The sequence below is a fragment of the Notolabrus celidotus genome, chromosome 2, assembly GCF_009762535.1.
Source record: "Notolabrus celidotus isolate fNotCel1 chromosome 2, fNotCel1.pri, whole genome shotgun sequence".
Taxonomy (NCBI): Eukaryota; Metazoa; Chordata; class Actinopteri; order Labriformes; family Labridae; genus Notolabrus; species Notolabrus celidotus.
Window position 1 is genome coordinate 29,925,256 of NC_048273.1, and position 23,146 is coordinate 29,948,401.

Sequence of the window (23,146 nt, forward strand, 5' to 3'; positions counted from 1 at the left end):
GCTCTTTAAGTGCAAGTCAATTTGCAATGTAAAAGATATGCAAATGAATAAGCTGTATTATTATTATTTTACTTTAGTGTTTTAATAGTTAGTTTTACAGTCATTAGTGAATTAAAGATCAAACCTTTATTTTGTTCTAAATTACTGCAGAACAAGCTTTTACTGATAGTTTGATCATGAAGCCAAAGTGAGAGGAAACACCACGTTACTTCAGTTCAGTCTGTTTATTCGCTCACAAACATGCCGTTGGACATTATTGGCCTCTTTTTGCAAAACTTTTATCCCTTTGCATTGTTTATTTTGACTCTTTCGAGAATCTTTCATTGTTTTCTCACCTCTTTGAGACAAGCAAGAAGAATAAACCAAACAAAGAGTCTCAATTGAAATGCAGCATGTCTTTATCCATTTGTAAGCAGTCAGAGAGGTTTACATCAGAGTTTTACAAACTTCTGTCACTGTAACCTCTTATTCCCTCACACTTTAATGATGAGGAGAGAGCAAAGATCAGACATTTTTCTGAAGGGGATCTTTCAGACTGAAGGACCCTGAATGTCTGTATTGTTCAGTGTCTGCACTTCTTGATCTCTTCTAACTCCTTTTGTGTGGGTCATAATGAGTCCACACTCTCCTGAAGGCTAAGTATTGGGATTATCTTTATGGACTTCTGTCTGCTGTATGATGCATCAAAGGCTTTTTGATGGTTAAATTAGTTGTGCTGTGTGGTTCAAAGGAATAGTTAAACTGTTGGTGCAATTACTGGGAAATACACTGACTGGCTTTCTTGCCTAGAGTTAGAGAAAAGGTCGATACCACTCTCATCAGTTAATTTTACGAAGAGAGGCTGGATAGATTAGCTCAACAAAAAAATGTTGTCACAGTTTAAATGCAAGGTTGGCAGGCAACCTGAAGTGAAAATTATCGTAACCCTTCAAAAATGAGACTTCATGTTACACTTCAATCCCAGCAGGAAGATTTGGTTACCTTTGGACAAAGTCTGAATGTTTACAGTCTTAATGCTATGGTAAGTTAACTGTCTAATGATCTACAAAGACCTTCTCATATTTCCAGAATTTCAACTTTGATCATTTGACAAATAGTTGAACGACTGTCACCATCCAGACAATGCCAAACCACGTTCACAAGTTGAACGCTTCACTTCCCTTTTAGATGTTCCTCATGTGTCCCACACAGGCACCTCAGAGAGAAAGAGCTTTCTATTTTTAGGCACCAAAACTCTGAAACGTCTACCTCTGGATGTTAAAACTGCAAGCCCATCTTTTAAATCTGGCCTTTGATTTAAAGTGATTTCAGGGTTTTGTTCAAAGTTTTATTGACTTCGCAAAAAAGTTGCGTTATTCAACTTTTACTGTTATTACTTGATTTTACTGACATCCATCCACACAGTTTACAGTTTTTGCTCTATTGATTTTGTATGAATAATTGACTCCGTAATTAACATTTCTTATAAATATTATATTATTTTAACTGTTGCTGTCAGTTTATCTTTTATTTTCAATATGTATCAATATATTTTGGGGACTTTTACACCTGTTTTTCAGGGAGGATAGGACAGTGGATAGAGCAGGAAATTGGGAGAAGGAGGGGGGGAATGACGTGCAGGGAAGGGCAGCAGGCTGGAATCCAGGCCACCTACTACATGGGCACACAATTTAACCGTTAGGCTAAGTCCACGCTCATCAATTTCTCTTTTTATCTTCCTTTCATTGTGAAGCTCTTTGGGCGGCATCCTTTTATGTATGCAAAGTGCTATACATGTAAAGTTGAGTTGAGTATGACAGCAGCATGGTTCTGTGGCAAAAGAGCCTGGATGCTAAAACGGCCACTCCTGCCTTGTCACCCATTAAAAAACATTTGGTGTTTATAAAATGAATAAAAATACAAATAATACCCTGAACTGTTGAGCAGCTGAAATCCTATAACAGGCAAGAATAGCAAAACTCCAGAAACTTGACTCTGACACGTCATCCCAACTTTTTAGGAAATGGGGTTGTATTTGATGCAGGCTAAGTAAAGCTCTTTTTACACTGCCAGTTCAGGACTTTAAATTTACTCCACTGTAACATCTCTTCCACATGTAACAGTCACAGCAGCATGATGGGTCCAAGTTGTCCAACTGCTTTGCCAGCTTCGGCGATAGTACCAGAGTCATTAAGGTAGAATCACTGTGAACTGATGGGGCAGGCAGGACAGAACAGGGATGTGTGTGTGCATCATTCGTGCTTTGTATCTTTGTATCTTACATGCTTCCATAAAATGTAAAATCACACACTGGAACAACAATATTACGCAGTTGCTGGATCAATACAAAAGACTAACAGCCATTCTCAGGAAGTTCAGTATTAATAACATCCCAGTGTTTTACCTTTATGACTTTCAGAGATTTCAGCCAGCTTCACATCAACGACCTCCATCGTCTACAACCTCCAGGAGCCCTATGAACCCAGCAGGAACAGCAGCACCATGCCTTCCTCCATCTACTCTGAAATGACGCTGAGAGGAGAAAACCTCTCGCTGAGCTTCAGGACCAATCAGAGTCCTGCTCTGTTGCTCTACATCAACTCTTTCTACAGAGAATACCTGGCCTTGCTCATCAACAAACACGGTGAGGAGGATGCTGAAAAGGTTAATTTGTTTTGAGCAACCTTCTTTCCTCTCTTTTCTCTCTGCCTCTTCTTCCCTCTGGATTCAATCTGCCATCCTCTGCTGCCTCCTCCTCCTCCACTTCCTCCTCCTCATGCAGCCAATGTAATTGTTATGCACAGCAATGGGTTCAAAGAAAACAGTCGGTGCAGTTACTATTAAATGATAATTCCGTTTTCAGTGAGGGGTCTTTTCTTCTTGTTTTTCTATTGTGATTATTTATTGTGTTCAAATTTTCATCACTCGCCTCTCTGTAGAGCTTTGCGTTGCTCCAGTTGGCACAGAGCGATGCCAGAACTCCTGCATAGCATAATCCGATTTTGCATTTATCCATTGCTGTAACTTCATTGTGATGGCTAAAATCAGGCAACAGAAACCTTTTATGAAAATATTTTCCTTTATCCTTAAGCCCAATGAGTGGATGTTCTTTTTATATCCGTGTTATGAATAAAACTTTTACAAATCCAGCTGCTTGAAGTAACTTTCAGCCTTTTTAATGACTTAGAGAAAAGCTGAAAGACACCAGGTGTTGAATAGTTGATCGAGCTGTCATCAGGTGTCTGCACTCTTACTGAAGTATCTAATTTAATCCCTGAGAGAGGTTCATTTTTGATGCCTTAGAAGAAGGTTTTTCTCATGTTTCTCTCCTTTCAAGCTGTAACGAAAGCCTCAGCTGCTGCTCTCAGAAACGTTTCACTCGCTGACAGCCTGAAACACCTTTTGCCCTCCAGGAGACTGTTATTATTATTATCAAGATGCAGTCTTATGATGGAGGAACCACTCCCTATTAGAATAATTCTGAAAGAAAGTAAGATTGTGACTAGAGGGGCCATTATGAGTTTGAATTATTACATTTGATTATTTCCTATCATTACTGCTAATCTGTGGAGTCCGTAGAGATGTAATAGCATTCAAATGATCTCAGCACCATGGAATTTATTAATAATAACACTGTAAAATAACTGGAAATTAATTTTACACCAAAGAGCGTAAGTCGGAGAGATAAAGCATTAATCCTTGCAGCATTGAATGGTTTGTAGCTTCTCAATTCAGCAGCAGGTTTCTTGGAAAATCAGATAGTTGCAGGGAAATTCTTCCTTTGAAGGAGTGAATACATGTCTGCTCGGAGTAAAGACTGTGGTAATGTTTGAGCTACATGGATTATATGCTTCATTAATTATCAAAGACATGTTAATTGAGTCTTTTGTCATGTTGTATCGGCAGTGGAGTAAAAATAACACTGAATTAGTCTGGATTTCATGGAACAGGGTTCTCTTTGCTGTTGGTCACAATAACAGTACTTTGAATAAATGTCCAACACTGTTCATGTTTGTAAAGTTTACTGCAGCAACAGCTTGAATCCCATTATGTTTTTAAAGCACATAAATAGTATTCATTATAATAAGCTTTACCCAGCCTTGATCAAGTACGTATAATAAGTTTACACTAAAACTTAATAGATGTAATGTTATTGAACATCAGCTCTGAGGGTATACACCTAAAAACAAAGCCTCATTAGAAAGATTAAAAAAACACTTAATGTATCTCTGCTGCTCTGAACAAGCTTTTCCAAAGATATGACACTCAAATTAAAGTGCAACAATTTGTTTTGGTTTCAGGGTATGACTAAATTTCTGTTTTGTGTTTGCACAGATGAGCTGGAACTGCGGTACAAGTTGCACAGCAGCAGAGATGTGGAGGTGCTGGGGAGCCGAGTCATGAACTTGGCTGATGGACATCTGCACTCACTGACCATCAGGAGACTGGCAGACACTGTTTCTGTTCAGGTAAACGTGAATTAATAATAATGATAAATACTGTGTCGCTCAGATAATCACACCAGAACATAGAGGGAAATCTTTAATGAATATATTCTGTTCGATGCATTTTTGAAAGAGGTCGCAGTAGCCCTTTTCACACCGGATCTTTGTCCCTGGACATTGTTCTACATTTCCATTGATGTGCTTTTATTACAAAAGCAGTGTTGTAGTGATATCAACACAAAATCAGCCACAGTTAAGTAAAACTCTGCTACCTTCTCCTCTTGTATGTACCACCAGTACCATGAAATTTATTGTAAGAAGCACTTTTGATACTGTGTTTTGTCATGCAAAAGGTGAACTGTTGACTGCACACCAGTGCGACCAATGCCTCAAAGCATGCTGGATACATAGTGAGTCAGACCAGTCTAGTGGCACCCCTTTTTCAACAGCTTTTCTCCCTTGTGAGGTTACAATTATGCATTGAAAGAGGATGGTGGTATACCATTAAGTAAATAAACGTTGTAGACTGCTGGTTTGATTGAAAAGACTCCTCAATTTAACGCAACAGGTGAACAGCAGAGGTGGGTCAAGCAACTCTTGTGTAATCAATTGTGACAGTGGATCTGTCTGTACCTCACAACTATCAATCATGCCATAGGCTGAGCTTAATCAGTGTAACACTAGCTAGCAGGAGGACGGAAAACAGATGACACTATAAAGAGCTACACAGCTACACAGACTGCACGTTGCTCAACGCAATGGAAGTCTTCATGCAGGAGGACTGATTACACCTTTATGGGTGCTCCCAAAAACACACTGCTCCTTATCCATTGAAGTGAGTTATATTCCAGATCTTGCAACCCATTAAGAGGTAACTAAGTGTATGTACAGGGATGTCCCAGACTTGATTCAAGCATAACAAAACAGAAAAAACTTTACAATAATCTGCACCTGAAATGGACAGAAAGTAAGGATATCCTGAGTGGGTAAGCAACAAGCGTGGCACCAATCCAAGCAATTTTAATTTGTAGGTATCTACTTTGTTGTCAGAAACATAGTAATGTGCTCAACTAAAACATCATGTGTGAGAATTGACTTTCAGAGCCACAAAACACAGCAGCCAGCAGTTTAAATGATTGATAGGGCGAGATTTTCAGCAAGCAATGATCTTCAAATTAGTCTATAATAATCTAAATAAAAATTTGAATGAATCATTCCCCTCAGGCTTTTGTAAACCGAGTGGGATAAAACTTCATAAACACTGCGGCTGCTCTTTGTGTTTAAGCTGCTTTCTCTTCCTCTGCGTTCTGTGACTCCACTTTGGTCTCAGGGTGATCAGCATTAGCAGATGTCGTATTGATAAATGATTCACTAAAGCCCAAATCTCTGTGTTTGCAAGCAATACATCACGCCCTCTGTGTTTCATTAAAAAGGGTGCCTCTCTCTATGAGGCATTTCCCACCTCCAAACCTGCTCCACTTACTCTTCTCTGCTCAGCTACTGTGACCCACTGCTCCTCACAGGATTCATCCCCCAAACTGGAAACCAGTAGACCTATTTCAACATGCAGATCAGAGGGTTGAGAGTTTTTTATGCTATTTCCTTCTTGGCAGCCATCTGTTGAATCCTGTCTCTGATGGTTTGTCGCTGTTGTCGGTCTTTGCTTCCTACCTGTTAAGCTTTTACCTGCCGTTATCTTTCAGATTGACCAGAATGCCAGAGAGGACTTCAACTTGACGTCTGATGTGGAATTCAACAGCATCAAAATGCTCATCCTAGGCAGAGTGCAGGGTAAGTGGGGCTCTCTGAGCGCAGACGCACGGCACTTAGACACATTAATTTGAATAACAGCACTGAGATGTTTTGCCTCATGTGACAAAACACCGCTCTGGAGCTCTTTGCTGTTTTCTATTCATCAGGTTGGGTGGTCTGGAGGGGAAACTGCAGTCTGAACAGCTGTGGGGCTTTTAAAAGACAGACAAGTTGACATTCATATTCACACAGCACTTTATGTGGAGATGTAAAATAAAAAACTGAAATAATAAAGGTGGTGCCATCCTCTTAAGTTGCTGTTCTGTGGCATTTCAGAGCCATATGGATGAGTAAAGTGTTGTTTAAATGGTATTGTTTTTTTTACAAATGCAGAAGTTCAGAAAATACAGTTTACAATTGTGAACTTTTATATGTGTTATGGAAGCTGTGAGTAATACATTCTTTATGTCTGTCTAGCAGAGCGGGCCTCCAGACAGCTGTAATGGTAATAACTTTAGAAAAGGTCTTTCACTTTGTATGGTAATGAGGAGAGATTGAAAAGAACAAATTACTCAGAAGATTGGAGTCAGCACCCTGCGATTCAGCATAACAACCAATAAGTCTGAGCTGCCGTGGGTGGGGTCAAACTAAACCAGGAAGTCAGACAGTACAGATCAGAACATTTTATTTTCACATCACTCCAGACGTCCTCTAAAGGTATAATCTGTCCTCCTCAGACTTTTCTTAAAGGAGGTAGACTTTATACCAAAGCTTTGATATCCATGCCATAACTATAGATCAAACCAGTACACACTGACCAGCCATCACATTATGAGCACTAGTGGGTGAAGTGAGCATCATTGACTATCTCTTTACAGTTGCACCGGTCAGTGGATTAAATATGTTAGGCAGTGAGTTACATTTTTGTTCAAATTATTATGTTGAAAGCAGAGGTTGACAAAGATGTGAGCGACTTTGACAAGGGCTAAATTGTGATGGCTAGACAACCAGGTCAGAGCATCTCCAAAACTGCAGCTCTTGTGTAGTGTACCTGGTCCAAAGTGATCAGTATCTACCAAAAGTGATCCAAAAAAGTCAAACTGGTGAACTGGCAACAGAGTCATGGATAGCCAAGATTCACTGATGTGAGTGGGGAGTGAAGGCTGGTCTATGAAGTCACATTCTACAAAAGTGCTACATCAGCTCTAAGTGCTGAAAGAGTTAATGCTGAGTCTAGTAGAATGGTGTCATTTAAAGTGCATCATACATCAAATTTTAAGGCAATATTTACTTTTAGACAGAAACTTCAGACAAATCCATAAAAATCCACATTTACAACATTCCTGTCTTTAAAAAATCCTGGAAATACACGTACATTTTTAAATATTGTATAGCATGTGGTTCAAAGTATTCCATTTTTGAGCTTTCACCTGTCTGCTCTCATGTCTTTAAAGGTACCGTTATAGATGTTTCATTAGATGTAAACAGTATTGTTGTAACAATGATAGAAAATAAGAAGTGCTGTTCTTTTCAGTGACCTTTAAAAATATTCTAATTTGGTAAGATTACCAATACTACTTTTATCTAATCTTAGTTTTTACTACTTTAAAGGCATCCCACAAGGAGCCATACTGGGTCCTGTCTTATTTACAATTTATTAGAGAGCAATAATTACTCTATCAACAATCAAACAAACAAAAAAGCACTGTTATATGCATCTCTACGCAGATAATACTCCCCTGTGTTGTTTCTGCTTAGTCTAAACCTACAAGTTTCGTTATTCTGTTTAAGCTGTTTCTCAGACTAAGAAATCTTACTTTGAACAGCCCACACTTCTCCACAATGTGTGGTAAGAAACAAGTACAAATGAGTGTACATTCACCTTATTCGATTTTGTGGAGTTGTGTGTAGCGTTGACCCAGGCCGCGTTTAGTATGTGACCCTGCCTTCTCTCTACTGAGCCACAGGGCTCGAGCAGTCATATCAGTATCACAGAGGCAGTAAGATAGTTGATATACTGTCACTCCCTGCCAGTGCTGTCATCCATCAGCCTAACTAATGGACCAGGAAATACTGGAGGGACTGAGATGCCCAGAGAGAGAGAGAAAGAGGGAGGGAGAGAGAGAGAAAGTGATAATGAAGTGAGAGTGTGGGGTAGATAGTGAGACACAGAGAGGTGGAGGTAAAGAGCAGCAGCTGGGTGGAGGTGGACAGTAATCATGTGTTCATGGGTATAAGGACAGTGCTGTCACTGAGGGATAGACAGCTCACACCACCCTAGTGAAGACAATTTTTAACATCGTACTGGCTTTAACTTGTGTTGTGAATAATGTGTTCCTGTTAAATATTGATTTTTATGTTCTTTTCTTCATTAATCTGAATCAACATCAACATTCCAGTTCATCATGTGCTTAGTTTAATTTCTTTAGTTTGAAAGGCTTGAACTTGAAGACAAATGAGACAATATTTGACTTAATGCAGCAAGTAAAGATGCAACCATACATACTCAGTCAAGCCATTTTTTAAAAACATAAATAGCCCCAGAGAGAAACTCTGCCCTAAAAAATAGGCTGAATGTAGTTATAGAGGAAGAAAGTATCTTAATAGACGAGGATTAGATAGTATGCAGGATTGGAAAATCTAATCCTTCAGCCTATATTTAAAGGTTTTTCTACCATTTCAGTTATTTATCCTGCAAGCTACTCGTTAGATAAACACACATATAAATACATCAAGATCAAATTATTTCCCCTGCTAAGAAGATTACATTAATTATAAATCTGAATCAAAGACTGTGCTGGGTCTGGAAGTCCTGGTCAGGTCAGGACTCGAATGTAACTCTGGATTAAGTTTTTAGACGGTCCCAACACTTTGCCAAAAATCCCTCCAGTAGAATAATATTGTAATAATGAAAACACACAAAAGATCTCTGGAGTCTGGTGTTGCATTCATGGTTGATTGTCATCCAGCTAGCAACAAGTATCTAAAGAACAGAGTCCTTATCAGAAAAATGAACTATAAAGTTCCATACTGCTCCTTTTATTCACAACATGATATGACCCTCCAATCAAAACAACAATAGGAGGGATCACAACACACCCTCACACAACTAAATACCAATCAAATCTTCCGGTGGTGTTACTTGGAAGCTGTGACCTCACATTTTGGAAGCCCCAATAAGCCCAAATTAAACAAATTAAATCTGGTTTAATCCAAGCAGCAACCTCCCGTGTTGAAAAATGAAGTGCAAAAAACTGCAGTGTCCACTTGAGGCTGGCTCCAGTAAACCAGGAAGCTACATACGCACCCACTAATGCCCATTTGTACAGCAAGATTTTCCCAGCCTGATACAAACAATGGTTTTAGTCTGAATAGCTCATTTCTTTATTGGTACAAACTGAATAAGGGTTGAATTTTTATAAAACTGAGCAGCTTTGATTAAATTAAGGCTGAGAGTTATGCATAGATTTGCATAGCGTCGCTGCTGAGTTGACTGATGGGCACATTGTAATTGTTTGCCTGTAGGCTTAAGGCACTGCCTCCGCTCCACTTCTCATGATATGGATTATTATGGTTTCTCACTTATGTATTTTATCAAAGCTAGATAACTCATTGGATACGTTAACCAAAGGGTTCTTTTAGCCACTACATCTGTTAAAATAATTTCAGTTTATGAAGTGCTCTCTCCATCCAGGCCACTCTGCAGGCGCCAGTTTATGTGTTTGAAAAGTTGATTCTTCATGGTAGTAATTTAGATGCATGGTAATGATGTGCTGTGTAATCAAACTGTCCTGTGGGAATGATTGCAGCTCACACTGACATTTATAGCTTCTGAAGTTTTTTATTTAGCACCTGCTGTTATTAATAGTAATGTGAGAGTGTGAGTTGCTCTGCATTTCTTTGTTCACACACAAAGTTTAACCTTTAAATGTGATGTATTCAAACAGATGAAAACCCTTTTCATCAAGCAATGAAAAGCCTGTCAGTGCCTAAAAGCAGGTTTTACAAATATAGAAGTGTCACTTGGAAAGTCCAATACCAGGTCAAAATTTAAACTTTTTCAAACACTGGTCCTCAGAGGAAGAACTGCAATGGCTTGATGAACCTATATACATTTCCTTCTCAAACCCTTTCAGGTTACAACCTGCACTTGTACGAGAACTATAATAACCTACAAAGACTACTAAGGCATTTCCCCCGCACATTTATTCTTCAAAGGAAGAAACCCTTTAGATGTTAACAACCTGCCTTCCTTCTGCAACTCCCTTACTAAGTAGAGTTAAGTCAAGTTTGTTTATACTTACTTAATTATACATTTTGCTTTACATTATCAAAACACAGAGAATAAAATAAAACTAAATGGCAACATAAGAGGTGAGGTGATTGCATGTGCCACAAACATAAGCTTGTAAATATTGAGAAACATAGTCCCTGGGTACAACAGTTAAAAGTGAATACAAAGATGTAGGACAATTAAAAAATGCATCTACATCTATAGATGTAGCATCTACAGATTTTGCAGAAACGTTGGCAGAGTTTTCAATTTTTTATATGGCTGTAGCCTAGAGAGCTCTCTCACATGAACATGTTTACATGAAATGATGTATTAAGGCTGTTAATGTTTCCTGGGGAAATACATAAAGAGAGAACAGCAAAGGCCTCAGAACAGATCCCTGTTGTACACCAGAAGACATTGAAGAAGACTCTAAGATAAAGTTCCCAATGGAGCTGAGAAAACTCTGTAAGAAATATTAGATGAACATCAATCTAATTTTGTATCTAATAATCGTGCCCAATCACGGAGCGTCTTTATTAGTATATGAAATTAGTATATTAGTGGGTTTTCTGAACACTGGACTGAAATTTTTCAAACATATTGTGTCTCTCTGACACAGCAGCTATTTGAATGGCCACAACTTTATCTACAGTTTTAGAGAAGAGAAGGAGTTTTGAAATACTAGTGTAACTTCATACATGAACAGCTGTTAAGCAGTTTGTTTCTCCCAGCACTCCAATACCCAAAATGTGTGACAAACATTTTGGTCTCTCCTAATGTGGCTGTTGACATGCCTCTTACCAGATGTCAAATAACATCACGACATATTCCATTTTAAATTTGAAAATGCTTACATTTTACCAGCAGGTTAATAGCAAGCATCTTTGTTATTTATAGAACCAAGCCAAATCTGATTCCCTCTCATTCCTCCAAATTACACCAGTTGTTGATGCACTGTCAAAAAAAAGTTGCCATGTTGATAACTTTTCAGTGCTAAAAAAACTTCCTCACAATAATTTAACATTCCAAGCATTTTGTGGCACTTAATAAGCCTTCAAACTTCTGTATCTTTAACTTAAACTGGGGTTTCTGTCATGCCAGTACCTGAAAACAACAAGCACCCACAAATGCAACCCCTGGCATTTTTTGTTTTAACCAAATTTTTGGTCTGAACTCCCATGAAGAAAGAGGGGGTGATGATCTCTTTACTGGAAACATCACAATGACAGAGAGTGGTGAAAAAAATGTAAGGATCACTGAGGACACAGAATATAGAATAATGTTTGTATTGGTTATGATTTATGAGTGTCAACAGAAAGTGCAAAAGCAGGAACTAGTGCCACCTGTCATGTACTGTAGCATGACAAACAGCAGCGACACAGATTGTAATGCAATTGATGTTGATGCAGGACACCATTACTCACGTCCCATCTTAGTATTAAAGTATTAAAATGATCTTCCTTTAAACCTGTACTGTGTGTTTCAGCTGCCTCTGCAGGTAAGCAGGCATTGATATTGTAGTAATTATCATACCAGTAACTTTACAAGCTTTAAACAGTCACAACTTTGACTTATATGGTTCGCTTAGTATTATACTATCAGCTTTATTAAGCAATTGGTTGGTAAAAATCTGTCCCAGGAGGTTTTCATAACATCAAAGAGGGAGTTAACAAGATAGAGCCGTAGACAGATACCACTTACCATCGTGACCACGGTCTCAACAAGATAATGTTTTTATCGCAGCTGCGTTTGAAGTCTGTAATTGGAACTTGCTGATAACAAATTTGTCTTCTCTTCCCTCTTGTCTTTACTCTTTGTCTCTGTCTGTGTTCAGAGTCTGATGAGCTGGATTCAGAGCTGGCCGGGTTGGCCTCTCTTGGGTTCACCGGCTGTCTGTCAGGTGTTCACTTGAACTCAATCAGTCCTCTAAAATCTGCTCTGCTGCACCCTGACAGCCATGTTATTGTCACTGGACCACTGGTGGAGTCGAGCTGTGGTTCCTCTTCTCCGGCTAATCCCTACACGGCAGAAACCACACACTCCTTAACAGGTACAATGAGCAAACAGCCCTTATAGCTGTACTTAAAGTATCCGCAGGTATCCATCCTCCATATGTCGTAATCCTGCTGTTTGTCTTCAGTATTACTCTTAGCAGCTCATTACACTTTTTAAGGGCTCATTAACCATCCTCCTCTGTAAGTCGACAGCATGAAGGCACAGTCAGATGAGATTAGTCAGACTACCAAAGTTAAATCTGTGCTGAAACCTTTAACAAGCACTGTCTGCACTGACTGATGGTCCCTACATGGACTCTACAGTCCGCCTGTGCTCTCCTTCACCCGATCTCCCTGCTCTTCTGTCACATTCTCTTATTTTCTTCCACCTCTCATCTTTGCAGTAGTTTTTGTGTGTTCACCTTTTGCCTCTGTCCTGAATTCTTTCTCGACTTTTTCTTATTTTTCATTTTTAATAGACCAGCCTGGCTCAGCGGATCCAGGTCAACCTTTAGTCAATGCCATGAGGAGTGACTCAGCTCTAATTGGAGGTAATGTGGTCCATTTTAGCAAGAGCAAAACAAATCATTAAAAGATCCAAACGGTGGGATATTGTCAATAGTCTGACTCTGTAAATAGAGGAAGCAGGAGATGTGTTTGAGTTGCAGTTTCGAGCAGCATGCATGTCGGAACAGGATCATTTTGATCTTTGAGGCTGAGGAAACAGGGAGGAGATGTGAAAGGTTTGCCTCGTAATGATGGGATTTTTGTGAGATTTCACAAAATACACAAAAATGTCACAGACAAAAGGATTAAAGGCTTTAATTTCTATTTTAAAACCACTTTAATGCAGAGTTCAGCTCAGGCAGGCAGCATTTTGTTTCCTCTACAGCTATATAACTGAAAAGTGCACAGTGAAGTTTTCCTGTTCAAAGACATAAGGTTAATTTAAAGCTCCTGTGAGGAGTTTTTAACCGGAAAGGAAACAGACTGATATGAACAGGGATGCCTCTTCATGAACTAACCACTAAGTAATGTTTACTGACAAGCTCATCCTGCTTTCTTTTTACAGTCAACTAATTAGTTCATAGTAGAGGCGGTAGTAGTTATTTTTGTGGTTTCCGCCCACTGTGAAACTGGGAAAAGGCAAAGAATCAGCAGTAGCAGAAGAAGACTCTGTTCGCACCTAGCTAGCTAGCCTGTACTGCAGTATGTGGCTTCTACTGCAGCACAAATCATGATGAAGGAGATCACAGATGAAAGCAAGGTACTCTACCCAACCCCCAGGAAGTTTCCTCGCCAGTTTAGGAGATGTTTGGATGTCATGAAAATTATGGGATGACTGCAAAAGGTAGACACTGAGAAATGTACCAAGGAAAAGTTAGAGACATGATTGGTGGCTAAAGAAATCAGTATGGTTAGTTGTCTGTGGTCTCTCATTAGTGAGAATATTGTTGTCAGATGTTTTTTGTTTTGCAGATGTTTTATTTTAAATATTTCACCTAAAGACAGATGAACATTAAAGTTGAAGACTCATCTGACTGATAATTTGGGATTTTTTACACCACGTTTTCAATAAATATTGTGGTGTTATCGTTTACATTTTTTCGATCATGAAAATTGTGAAGTGAAATTCTGATGTTATGACAGCCCTAGTTTACAGGCAAGAAAAATATGTAGACATAATCAGTCTTCTACTAATTTTGGCATTTGCTCTTGTAGGTCGTATAGAGGCACATGTATTAATTTCAATCTGTTTCATAAACAGCAAGAACTCCTCTCAGGAGCTTAAAAAACAACTTTAGTCAGTTTTTTCTTCTTTTCTTGCTCCAATTCAGTTTCTTTGTGTAAAATTGACACAATGTAGCTTATGGTGCAAAAATAAGTGAATTGAAAACATTTCTGTCACTTTCTTTGAATAACCCCTGTTACCTCGGTTCATGTTTGTAACTTTAAGGCAAAATTCAGTTTTTGTATTTCTATTCCGAAGGGGTTATCGCTGTGGTGATCTTCATCAGTGTATCCGCGCTGGCAATACTGGCCAGATTCATCTGCAGCAGGAAGGAGACGTATAGGAACCAAGACGTAAAAGCGTCCCAGCCTGACGACATCCACGAGTTACCCTTCAGCAGCCAGGCGGACTCTCAGTGCGCTCCTCGTGAAAACCAGAAGGAGTTTTTTATTTAGCAGGAAACCCTAAACTCCCACCTACCTGACAGGACAGAACAAGGTGATTTATCCCACACTCAGTGCTTTGGGGGACACACAGTAACCCTTGGCTCGTGTGAGTCAACAGGATATGAAGTCAAAAACTGAACAACTTGTTGTTTCTTTCATGTCTGCTGCCATTTTGAGGATGTAAATACTTAAAGATGTAAATGGTTATATGTGTGCTTATAACAATGTTTACCTGCCATATCCAAATGTTTAAAGTGATTTATTGAAATAATATATATGTGATGATCAAAACACAACTTTGTTGCAGTTAAACTAGACTTTTGGACTTTATGTTAATTTATAAAAGACACTTTTTTTAATAGGACAATAAACCTTCAGTGAAATTCAAGATGTCAGAGCCATGGAATGTGTCAAAGTATGGGAAGACTGGTTGAACTGAATGCAGGTTTGATTCATACATATCAGCCAAAGCACTTCCCAACTACAATCCATCCCTAACAACTGAACATAATTTTAACACCTGCTGTACATATTCACACAAAAATAAAGTCAACCCAAAAACTTTCCTTCTACACTTTGTCTTTGAGTGCGGCACAGCTTCGTTACTCACTGTGCTTTTTGTCTATACATCACGAGATATAAAAGCTTTACAACGAGGCCGTGATATTTTCAAAACTTTAATTCTGCCTGTTCCACCTGCAGTGAGCAGCCATCACAGAAACTTTCAAAGTGGCTTTCAACAGTGAAGCTTTAAGAAGGATGCATGATAAAACCTTGACTGTCACTTCCTCCTGCCGTTTAATGTGTTTCTGCTGAAGCACTAATCTGTGTTTGCTTGACAAGTAGACTAGAGGATAATCAGGGGCAGGAATGAAAATGAATGTGGAGGAGCTGACATTGGGGAGGAATGACAACATGAAAACCAGCTAACCCAATATTATTATTGGATATAAATACTTTACTGTCTCTTTAATACTTTTGAGTTTTTTAAGACTAAAAACGGTTCTACCTTCCTCACTGCGGTGTCACAATCAATGATTTTACCTCATTATTGCGGAGTTTAGGTATTTGTTTTGTGTTTCTCTCAAACTACTCCATTGACAGGATGATTTTTTGGTTTATGTAACATTGTGCAACATTTTTATAGAAACAAATGTCTCTTTTGATCCTCTTCAGCACAGAATAACACACACACTCATTATACAGTTGATGGAAGCATTTACATTTGCACTTCTAAACACCTGCTGCCTGGCAGCTCTTTCCCTGAAAATCCCTGTGGTGCGAATAAAGCGGTACATGTAATATTTCCCGGGTAGTTAACAGGAGCAATGATTGCTACCGTGCATGATAATGAAGAGAACAACAAAGCCAGACTAAGAAATTCTGAGGAAGAAGACGTTGCGACTTGGGAGACTTATGATTGACAGGTAAATTAGAGCAGAATCAGCCGAGCAATGAGTGCTCGGTGCAGGTGACGTCTGTGCACATGACAATTATTATGAATACGTTTTAAAAAAAAAGATTATTACTCTGTTGTATACCTGACCTTCAAGCCGAAAGGTTGACTGACTGTAGCACTGGGTTTGACAACTTTAGAAAAAGACTGAGTCGTTAAACTGGGGATATGCAAAAGTCACTGCCTCAAACTTCTGATCATGTATGGCCTCCTGAAAGTGCAGGTGAGATTTTGAGCATGTATGCGTCATTGTTTGCAAAACTAAACTTCCTTTTCTGTGTCATTCTTCTCCGACTAGCTTGTTAATTTTTGCTTGAGGTTTCTGCTTATGCACAGTGAGTTCATCATCAGAGTGTGCTCATGTATGTAAGTATGTAGGTAGGTAGGCAGGCAAGCCAACCAATCCTTTTACCAAGTATGAAATAAATGATTAAACAGACTTCAAGCAATCAGGAAAAAGTTAGGAATCACCTGATTCACTCTGCACATGCTCAGTTTAGTTGCAGCTAGTTTGTATAGCAGTTTGAACACTTAAAGTTGTAGACAGAAATGTCAAAAATGTTACAACAAATTTTCGGTGGCCGAATTTTCAGTGCATCCCTATTGTTTTGAAGGGAATTTCAACAATCAATCGGTATGTCTGATATAAACTGCCAACATCCATCTACATTTTTACAGTAGCTTGCTGTACGCTGTAGCTACGATACGATACAGTACAATACCACAGTATAAGATATGGTTGTATATGATATAACACCACTTTTCGCCCCCTTAGAGAAATTTGTCTTCAACTCAAGTGCTTCATCCATTTTACTGCCTCCACAAACATGAAAACAATCAACAATCTTCATTGCTTAACCACATTTAAATCTGCAAATGATCCTTTATCGTCTCACTCAGAATTTTAAATTTGTCTTGACATTCAAACGTGTCCTTTGGCTATACTAAGCATCGATTATGTACAGCAGCCTAGTTTTATGTTTGACTTACCGTTAATCGTCCTGATGGCTTCAGAGTCAACCTACATGGATCCCTTGTGAATTTAAATCTGGTTAAAGAAAGAAAAGAATAATTTTTGCAGCCAAAATGTGATGAAAAAACATGTTGAGAGGCAGCTGAGGTCTTTAGTTTCCCTGTTAAATGAAGCTGAAACACAGCATCACTTTCCCTCTCCAGAGCAAATTAAATTAACATAAATTTACATTACAGATTGTTGTTCTTCCTAAACTTTTTATGGGAGCTTTTTTGTGTGCACTACATGACGTTATTGATGGGTATTAATAAGCTTCTGTCTGCAGAGTGGAGATAAAAGCATCTGACTAAACGACTGAAGCTGAAACATTCAGGATGCACATGTTGAAAATTCTTGATTCCAACTGGTCAAAGAGTTCAAAAACACATTTCTGGGATACTGGGATTTAAACTAGATTTTATATTCTATTGGGATGTTACTAACACCTCAAACTCTGTCATGAAACTTTTCTTCCTCAATGGGTAGATTCCCCTTGACATTGGGAATATGCATCTAAATAAAACCCTGGCAAATCATGAAAAAACCTGCACACTTGCACAGATGTCTTCTCTTTCTGATAATATCTTCCTGCAGTGGGTTACTTGAACTAGACTGAAAAATCAGTGCCACCAGCTGTTTATGTAGATAAAACAACTAATACACTAAAATGTAGTATTAGATGAAAAGGTTGAGGTTAATAGAGCCCCTCACTCTGTAGAAGATGGACTTAAAGTAGAGATGTTGTACCCAGTGAGATGGCATTTCATGATTCAGTGATGTAGCCACAGGAAAAGGCCACAGAGGTCTGGAAGAGTTCCGTTTAGTTTTTGACTCGTGCATGGAAATAATTTCTCTCTAGAAACATTTCAAACTTCACCACTCAGAGGTCTCAAAAGCTTAGAAACATGTTGAAGTAACTCCCACCTCTTATCTGTGTGTTCATTCACACATTTCTCCTTTGAACATCATGAACAGGAGCCGCTCTCAATTTTCACCTCATCTCATGAAACAGAATGCTGGAAACTGGAGATCTCTTTTCAAGTTTCGGATCAGCAGATTCCTGGCAAACAAAAAGTGAAAATAATCCAGTATATAAATCTTGCATTTTGGCATTGGTTTAGCTGTACCGAGGCAGGTTTCCGTTAAATTTTCCCCCACTTTTGTTGAATTCTTTTGTCCCTCTGGATGTTTAATATCATTTTTGACCAGTTCAAATGATCTGGAGATGTGAAGTGAAAATCATTTGGCAACATATAGCTATTTTCTTCTTTTCTACAATGAAGAAGCTACTAGAGTGGCACAGAAATAAAGAAGTGGGTTGAAAGTTAATAACACAGGGAATCTGAGCCTGCTGCTGTGAGACCCCCTGGGACTTTTCATCTGATAATCCATCTACAAATTAATCCCTGTCTACTTGAAATGAGGAGAGGCTTTAGGATTAGCTCTTTGAAGTTTGAAAAGTGGACCTCTGAGTATTCAGTGCATGTCATTGCTCTCTTTCATTTCCCATATGCAGTGATTTAAATGTTCAAAGTTTATTTTCATTTGATCACTCTAACAGGACAATCCTGGGGGTTCAGCTCTACTAACTTCAGCTTTTTCAATCTACATGCAGATTATTTTACAATCCCTCCGAGCTTTCTTCAAATCTGCTGTCATTTTTGAATAATAATTTGGTATCAGTAACACTGCATGCTTACATGGTTTAAAATTAGCTAAATACCATTAGGGTTTCTTACTCGTCTCTAATGTAACGTGTGGGTAAAAGCATTCTCCGGCTCAATGGAATGATAATTGAATTTAACTCACAACTCACTCAATGTTGGTGTGGAGTGTTATGAATAAATGGGCTCTCACCTGAATGATGAGAGGGCTGATTAATGCTTCTTCAGGCGGACCAAACATCAGCTGTAAGAGGGGCGGGTGGAGCGTGGTGCTGTTTCCTGCTGCATTGTGGAGGTGGGATGGATAATTACATGCAGCCTTCTCTCTGATTAGTGATCTGATGAGACTGCAGAGCTATAAGCGGAGACAGCACAGCCGCCCACCTGATTTCAAATAACGTCGCAGGCCTCTGCTGTCAGTTTGTATCCATCATAAATGTTCTGGGAAATGTTTCTGCAACGTGACTGTGGTAATGGCAAAAATGTGTCTCATTTCAAAATTGATACTTGGGTAACACAAATGTATTAAAGAAAGACTAAAAGATAGTGGCATAATGTAGGACTCAAGGCGTCTGTTGATAAAGTGTAAATGTTTATTCTTAAATCGATACTATAGTTTGTGGTAAAATTGACCCTGCCTGCAGTGGTTGATAGCCTAGCTTCTGTGCCAGCTCTGCCTGGTTCTGGGGCCAAGTTGACCAGCATACCCTGTGCTTTCGACCAGTACCAAACAACCCCACTGTAAAAAAAAAACTATCCCTTTAAGGTGTGTTCAAATCAGTTCAGTCAGTACGAGTTTTGGCATACTGCAGAATTTGCTCTTGATCACATACTGCATACTGAATTTTGGCCGAATCAGTATGTACTGCTAGTATAGATGGCGGTTTAAAAAACAGCCCCTGAAAACCAGCTCAACCACAAGATCACAGGACATCAAACGGGAAGTAAAGAGACACAAAATAAACTACTAAACTACAACCACAAGAACACAAAAAGTCAAAATATAACATTGGACTTCCACCAGATCTATGTCTGGTCCGTCTCTATGCTCTCTCCTCGGCAACACCCACCAATTAAATTTTCAGAACGCAGCACGTAGCAGGACGCTGGACAGCTGGAGTCATGTGACCGAGGTTTTCCTGCGGTAATTAGTGACTCAACTATTATCCTCCTACTCCATGTTGTCTTTATCAGCCTTTGAAAACCTCAGACCAGTTGACTCCAGGCCTGGTTCTGCTCATCATGACAGTTTCTTGTTGTAGTTAAGTGAAATATGATCTGCTGATAACACAGAGAGTTTTATTCTGAAAAGTAACCAGATGTTTTCATTTTGTTTTGGTGCCTGACTTCCTGTCCCACTCAGTCTTCTCCCTAGTCTGAAATAACACATTGGCTGTTTCCGAAACCGCCCACTATACTAGCAGTACATACTGATTTGGCCAAAATTCAGTATGTAGTAAGCAGTATGTGAACAAGAGCAAACCTGCAGTATGCCAAAACTCCCCGGATGTCTACTGATTCGGGAAAATTTCACAGCATGCATCGGGCCAGTCTGCCTCGCGCACTGACTAGAGGAAATCCGTTTTTGGGTGCTGCGAAGGTTATTGAATTCCATATAAACCACTTCCTAACTTTATAAATCATAAATGATGCTAAAGAAGCAGTTTCTCTATCGGCTTCGCCGTTGTTTACTTCCGCTTTCCGAAACCCGAAATCTAGTGACGTCTGGCCCAGCATACTGCAACACAGATCGAACAGAACAGTCATACTACATACTAAATTCAAGCACAGTATGTAGTAGACTATACCTACTACCTACTACATTAGTAGGCAGTATGTAGCAGGCGGTTTCGGAAACAGCCATTGACTAGAATAGAAACCTCCGGTACGGACTGGAAATGGAGTGGATACGGATCCAATGGAATTTTGGCCATAGACAGGAAATACAAGCACAACAAGAAAACACCAGGGAAGCACTACAAAATAAAACAGGAAGTCAAGACAGATAACACCCAAGAAAAAAGAAAAAAACTACACAAGATCAACTCTTGACACTTTTGTTATATGTATGATTGAATGATTTAAAGTGCCATGCCCACAAACCTTACAGGTAATAATATTGATTTTTAAAAAAGGTCAAATTTGTTTCTTCCATTCAAATCTGTTGAAATAAAACACAGATAAAAAGATGAGTGAATGTGTCTTTTGACATTCATGGCTGTTGGGATGTTGGCTTAAAAGCTAAGGTTTCATCAAGGCTCTGATATGCTTGGCTTGCTTGATTTACAGCAGAGGATTCTTGCTGCCTGCTTGTGACTAACTCCCACTTAAAGTATGTGAGAAACACCCACAGACTTTAAAAACTCTGGACCTCTTTAAAAGACTTTTATCTTTTAATAGAGTGACTTTTGATGGATCTCCTCACCCCTTTTATGGCAGAGGTGGTTTCGGAGAGGCCAGAATGAAACAGCGTCATCCAGAGGTTTGACCAGCTTTGACTCTGCTACTTTTTAATGTCTTCATAACTTGGATATGTATCAATATTAAACTCCTGGAGAGAACTCTAGATATGTTGTGGAGGGTTTTAAGACTACCCTCATCCTCAGCCCCTCCACAGTCTCCTCTCCATGTCTCCACAAGGGGATTTAATCTTCCTCTAGATACATATCAATTATCACAGTAAAGCCACCTTGGGGGCTTCAAGGTTTGATAATAAATTAAGTTCTCTTGAACATTTTTCAACATCACCATGGGCTCTTATCGCCATCCATGGCAGATGAGTGTGAGGCTGAGGGCTTTCAGGGCTGAGGCTGGAAGAGAAGTTTCTAGGGTTTTTGACACTGCAGCAACCTCACACTGTAGACTATTAATTAGGGAACATCACCACATCTCGTCCCTGCCGCCAAGCGTTCACCCCTCCAGTGATCAGATAAGAGTACACACATAGATCACTTGGCTTTGCTGCTTCACTGATTACATCTTCAGCAGCATTATGCAAAAGAAGCTCCATGAATACAATCCATCTGGGTGGACACAAAGTCTGTAACACCTCATGTTTTATTGATATTTCGCATGCAAACAGTCTGAGTTCATCGCTCAGAACATTAAATGCTTCAGTTAATTTCATAGAACATCAGCAAGACCTCAGTTTGACCTTCTGGCCCTGCAGGTGTCCTGACAGATGATAGAAGCTGAATGTGTTGCAGATAGATGTAGAACATGTGTATGAAAGCTGCTTGGTTGTAACCATGAGGTGCATAGAAACAAGAACACAACTCAGATTTATGATTGGGAACATAAAGTGCTGAACCTAAAGCACCTTAAGTAAGACACCTTACTCATGTCATGTCAGATGTGGCTCTCTGAGGCATTGATGAATGATTCATTAATTTGCTATATTCACAATAACTTCATGTTATTTCTCATGACAGATGACTGCATATCTACTTAAAGGGAAGTTGTCCAGCTGCATTTCAGCAGGTTTCGATTGTTCTCGGGGAAACCTCCTCTGTGGGGAGCTGAAGAGGTAGACCAGAAATGCAATACAATATCAGAATGATGTAACATATATAAATAACGAAAATCTAGACTTTGGTCTGAAATGATTTTAGTTTTAGGTGTAAGGTCCCTTTGCTGTGACTCTTTGAACTATAGTGCCACACCAGAGGAGGAGATATACAGTTTTTAAACCCTCACGAGTCACTACAGAATGAAACATCAAGGCAGATAATGTATATTTACACAATAGATGACATACAAATTACACATGGAGGTATGAAGCTACAACATCCATTTAAAGTGTCTTCTTATTTAACATACAGCACAGACATTGAGCATGCATAACTATCAATCAATCAATCAATCAATCAATCAATCAATCAATCAATCAATCAAGCTTTATTTATATAGCACCTTTTATACAAATCAAATGCAACCCAAAGGGCTTTACAGCGATTGCAAAACGAGAAAGAAGCAGAAATGAAACAATGGCAAGACATATTTGGGGACAATAATAATAATAAGACAAATAGTAATAATACAAATTAAAAATAGAAAACAGCATAAAATAAAATAGAATAGAGACCAATGCACACCAAAATAAAATATGTGTAATTAAAATAAGTTAAAGCAATAAAATTAAGAATAAAAAATAGTTAAAATAAATAGATTTTAAAAAAGGGTAAGGATAAGAGTTGAAAAATAAAACTAAGGCTAAAAATATCAATAAAACTGAGTAGATAAATACAAATTAAATAAATGAATGAATAACACATAAAATAGAATAAGGTAACAGTTAAAATTACTAAAATAATAAAAGAACATTTAAATCAATATTACAGTAAAAAGTAAGTAATACAATTGTTAAACCCTATGTTTTTAGTTTACATTT

General features: G+C 38.7%; 1 protein-coding gene across 3 annotated transcripts in view; it reads left to right on the forward strand.

Moving 5' to 3' along the window:
- The window catches only part of LOC117806654 (contactin-associated protein-like 4), a 111,701-nt gene extending 96,512 nt beyond the window's left edge, over positions 1-15,189 (forward strand). Inside the window, exons 19-24 of one of the 3 annotated variants that reach the window (XM_034675638.1) lie at positions 2,399-2,623; positions 4,315-4,448; positions 6,128-6,215; positions 12,287-12,502; positions 12,926-12,997; positions 14,437-15,189. In XM_034675638.1, coding sequence (XP_034531529.1) covers positions 2,399-2,623; positions 4,315-4,448; positions 6,128-6,215; positions 12,287-12,502; positions 12,926-12,997; positions 14,437-14,633 — 932 coding nt within the window. In that variant the 3' untranslated portion in view covers positions 14,634-15,189. Of the gene's footprint in view, positions 1-2,398; positions 2,624-4,314; positions 4,449-6,127; positions 6,216-6,343; positions 6,440-12,286; positions 12,503-12,925; positions 12,998-14,436 lie in introns of those variants that run through there. The other 2 variants (XM_034675646.1, XM_034675653.1) reach the window with 2 other exon arrangements.
- The last annotated feature ends 7,957 nt before the right edge of the window (positions 15,190-23,146 follow it).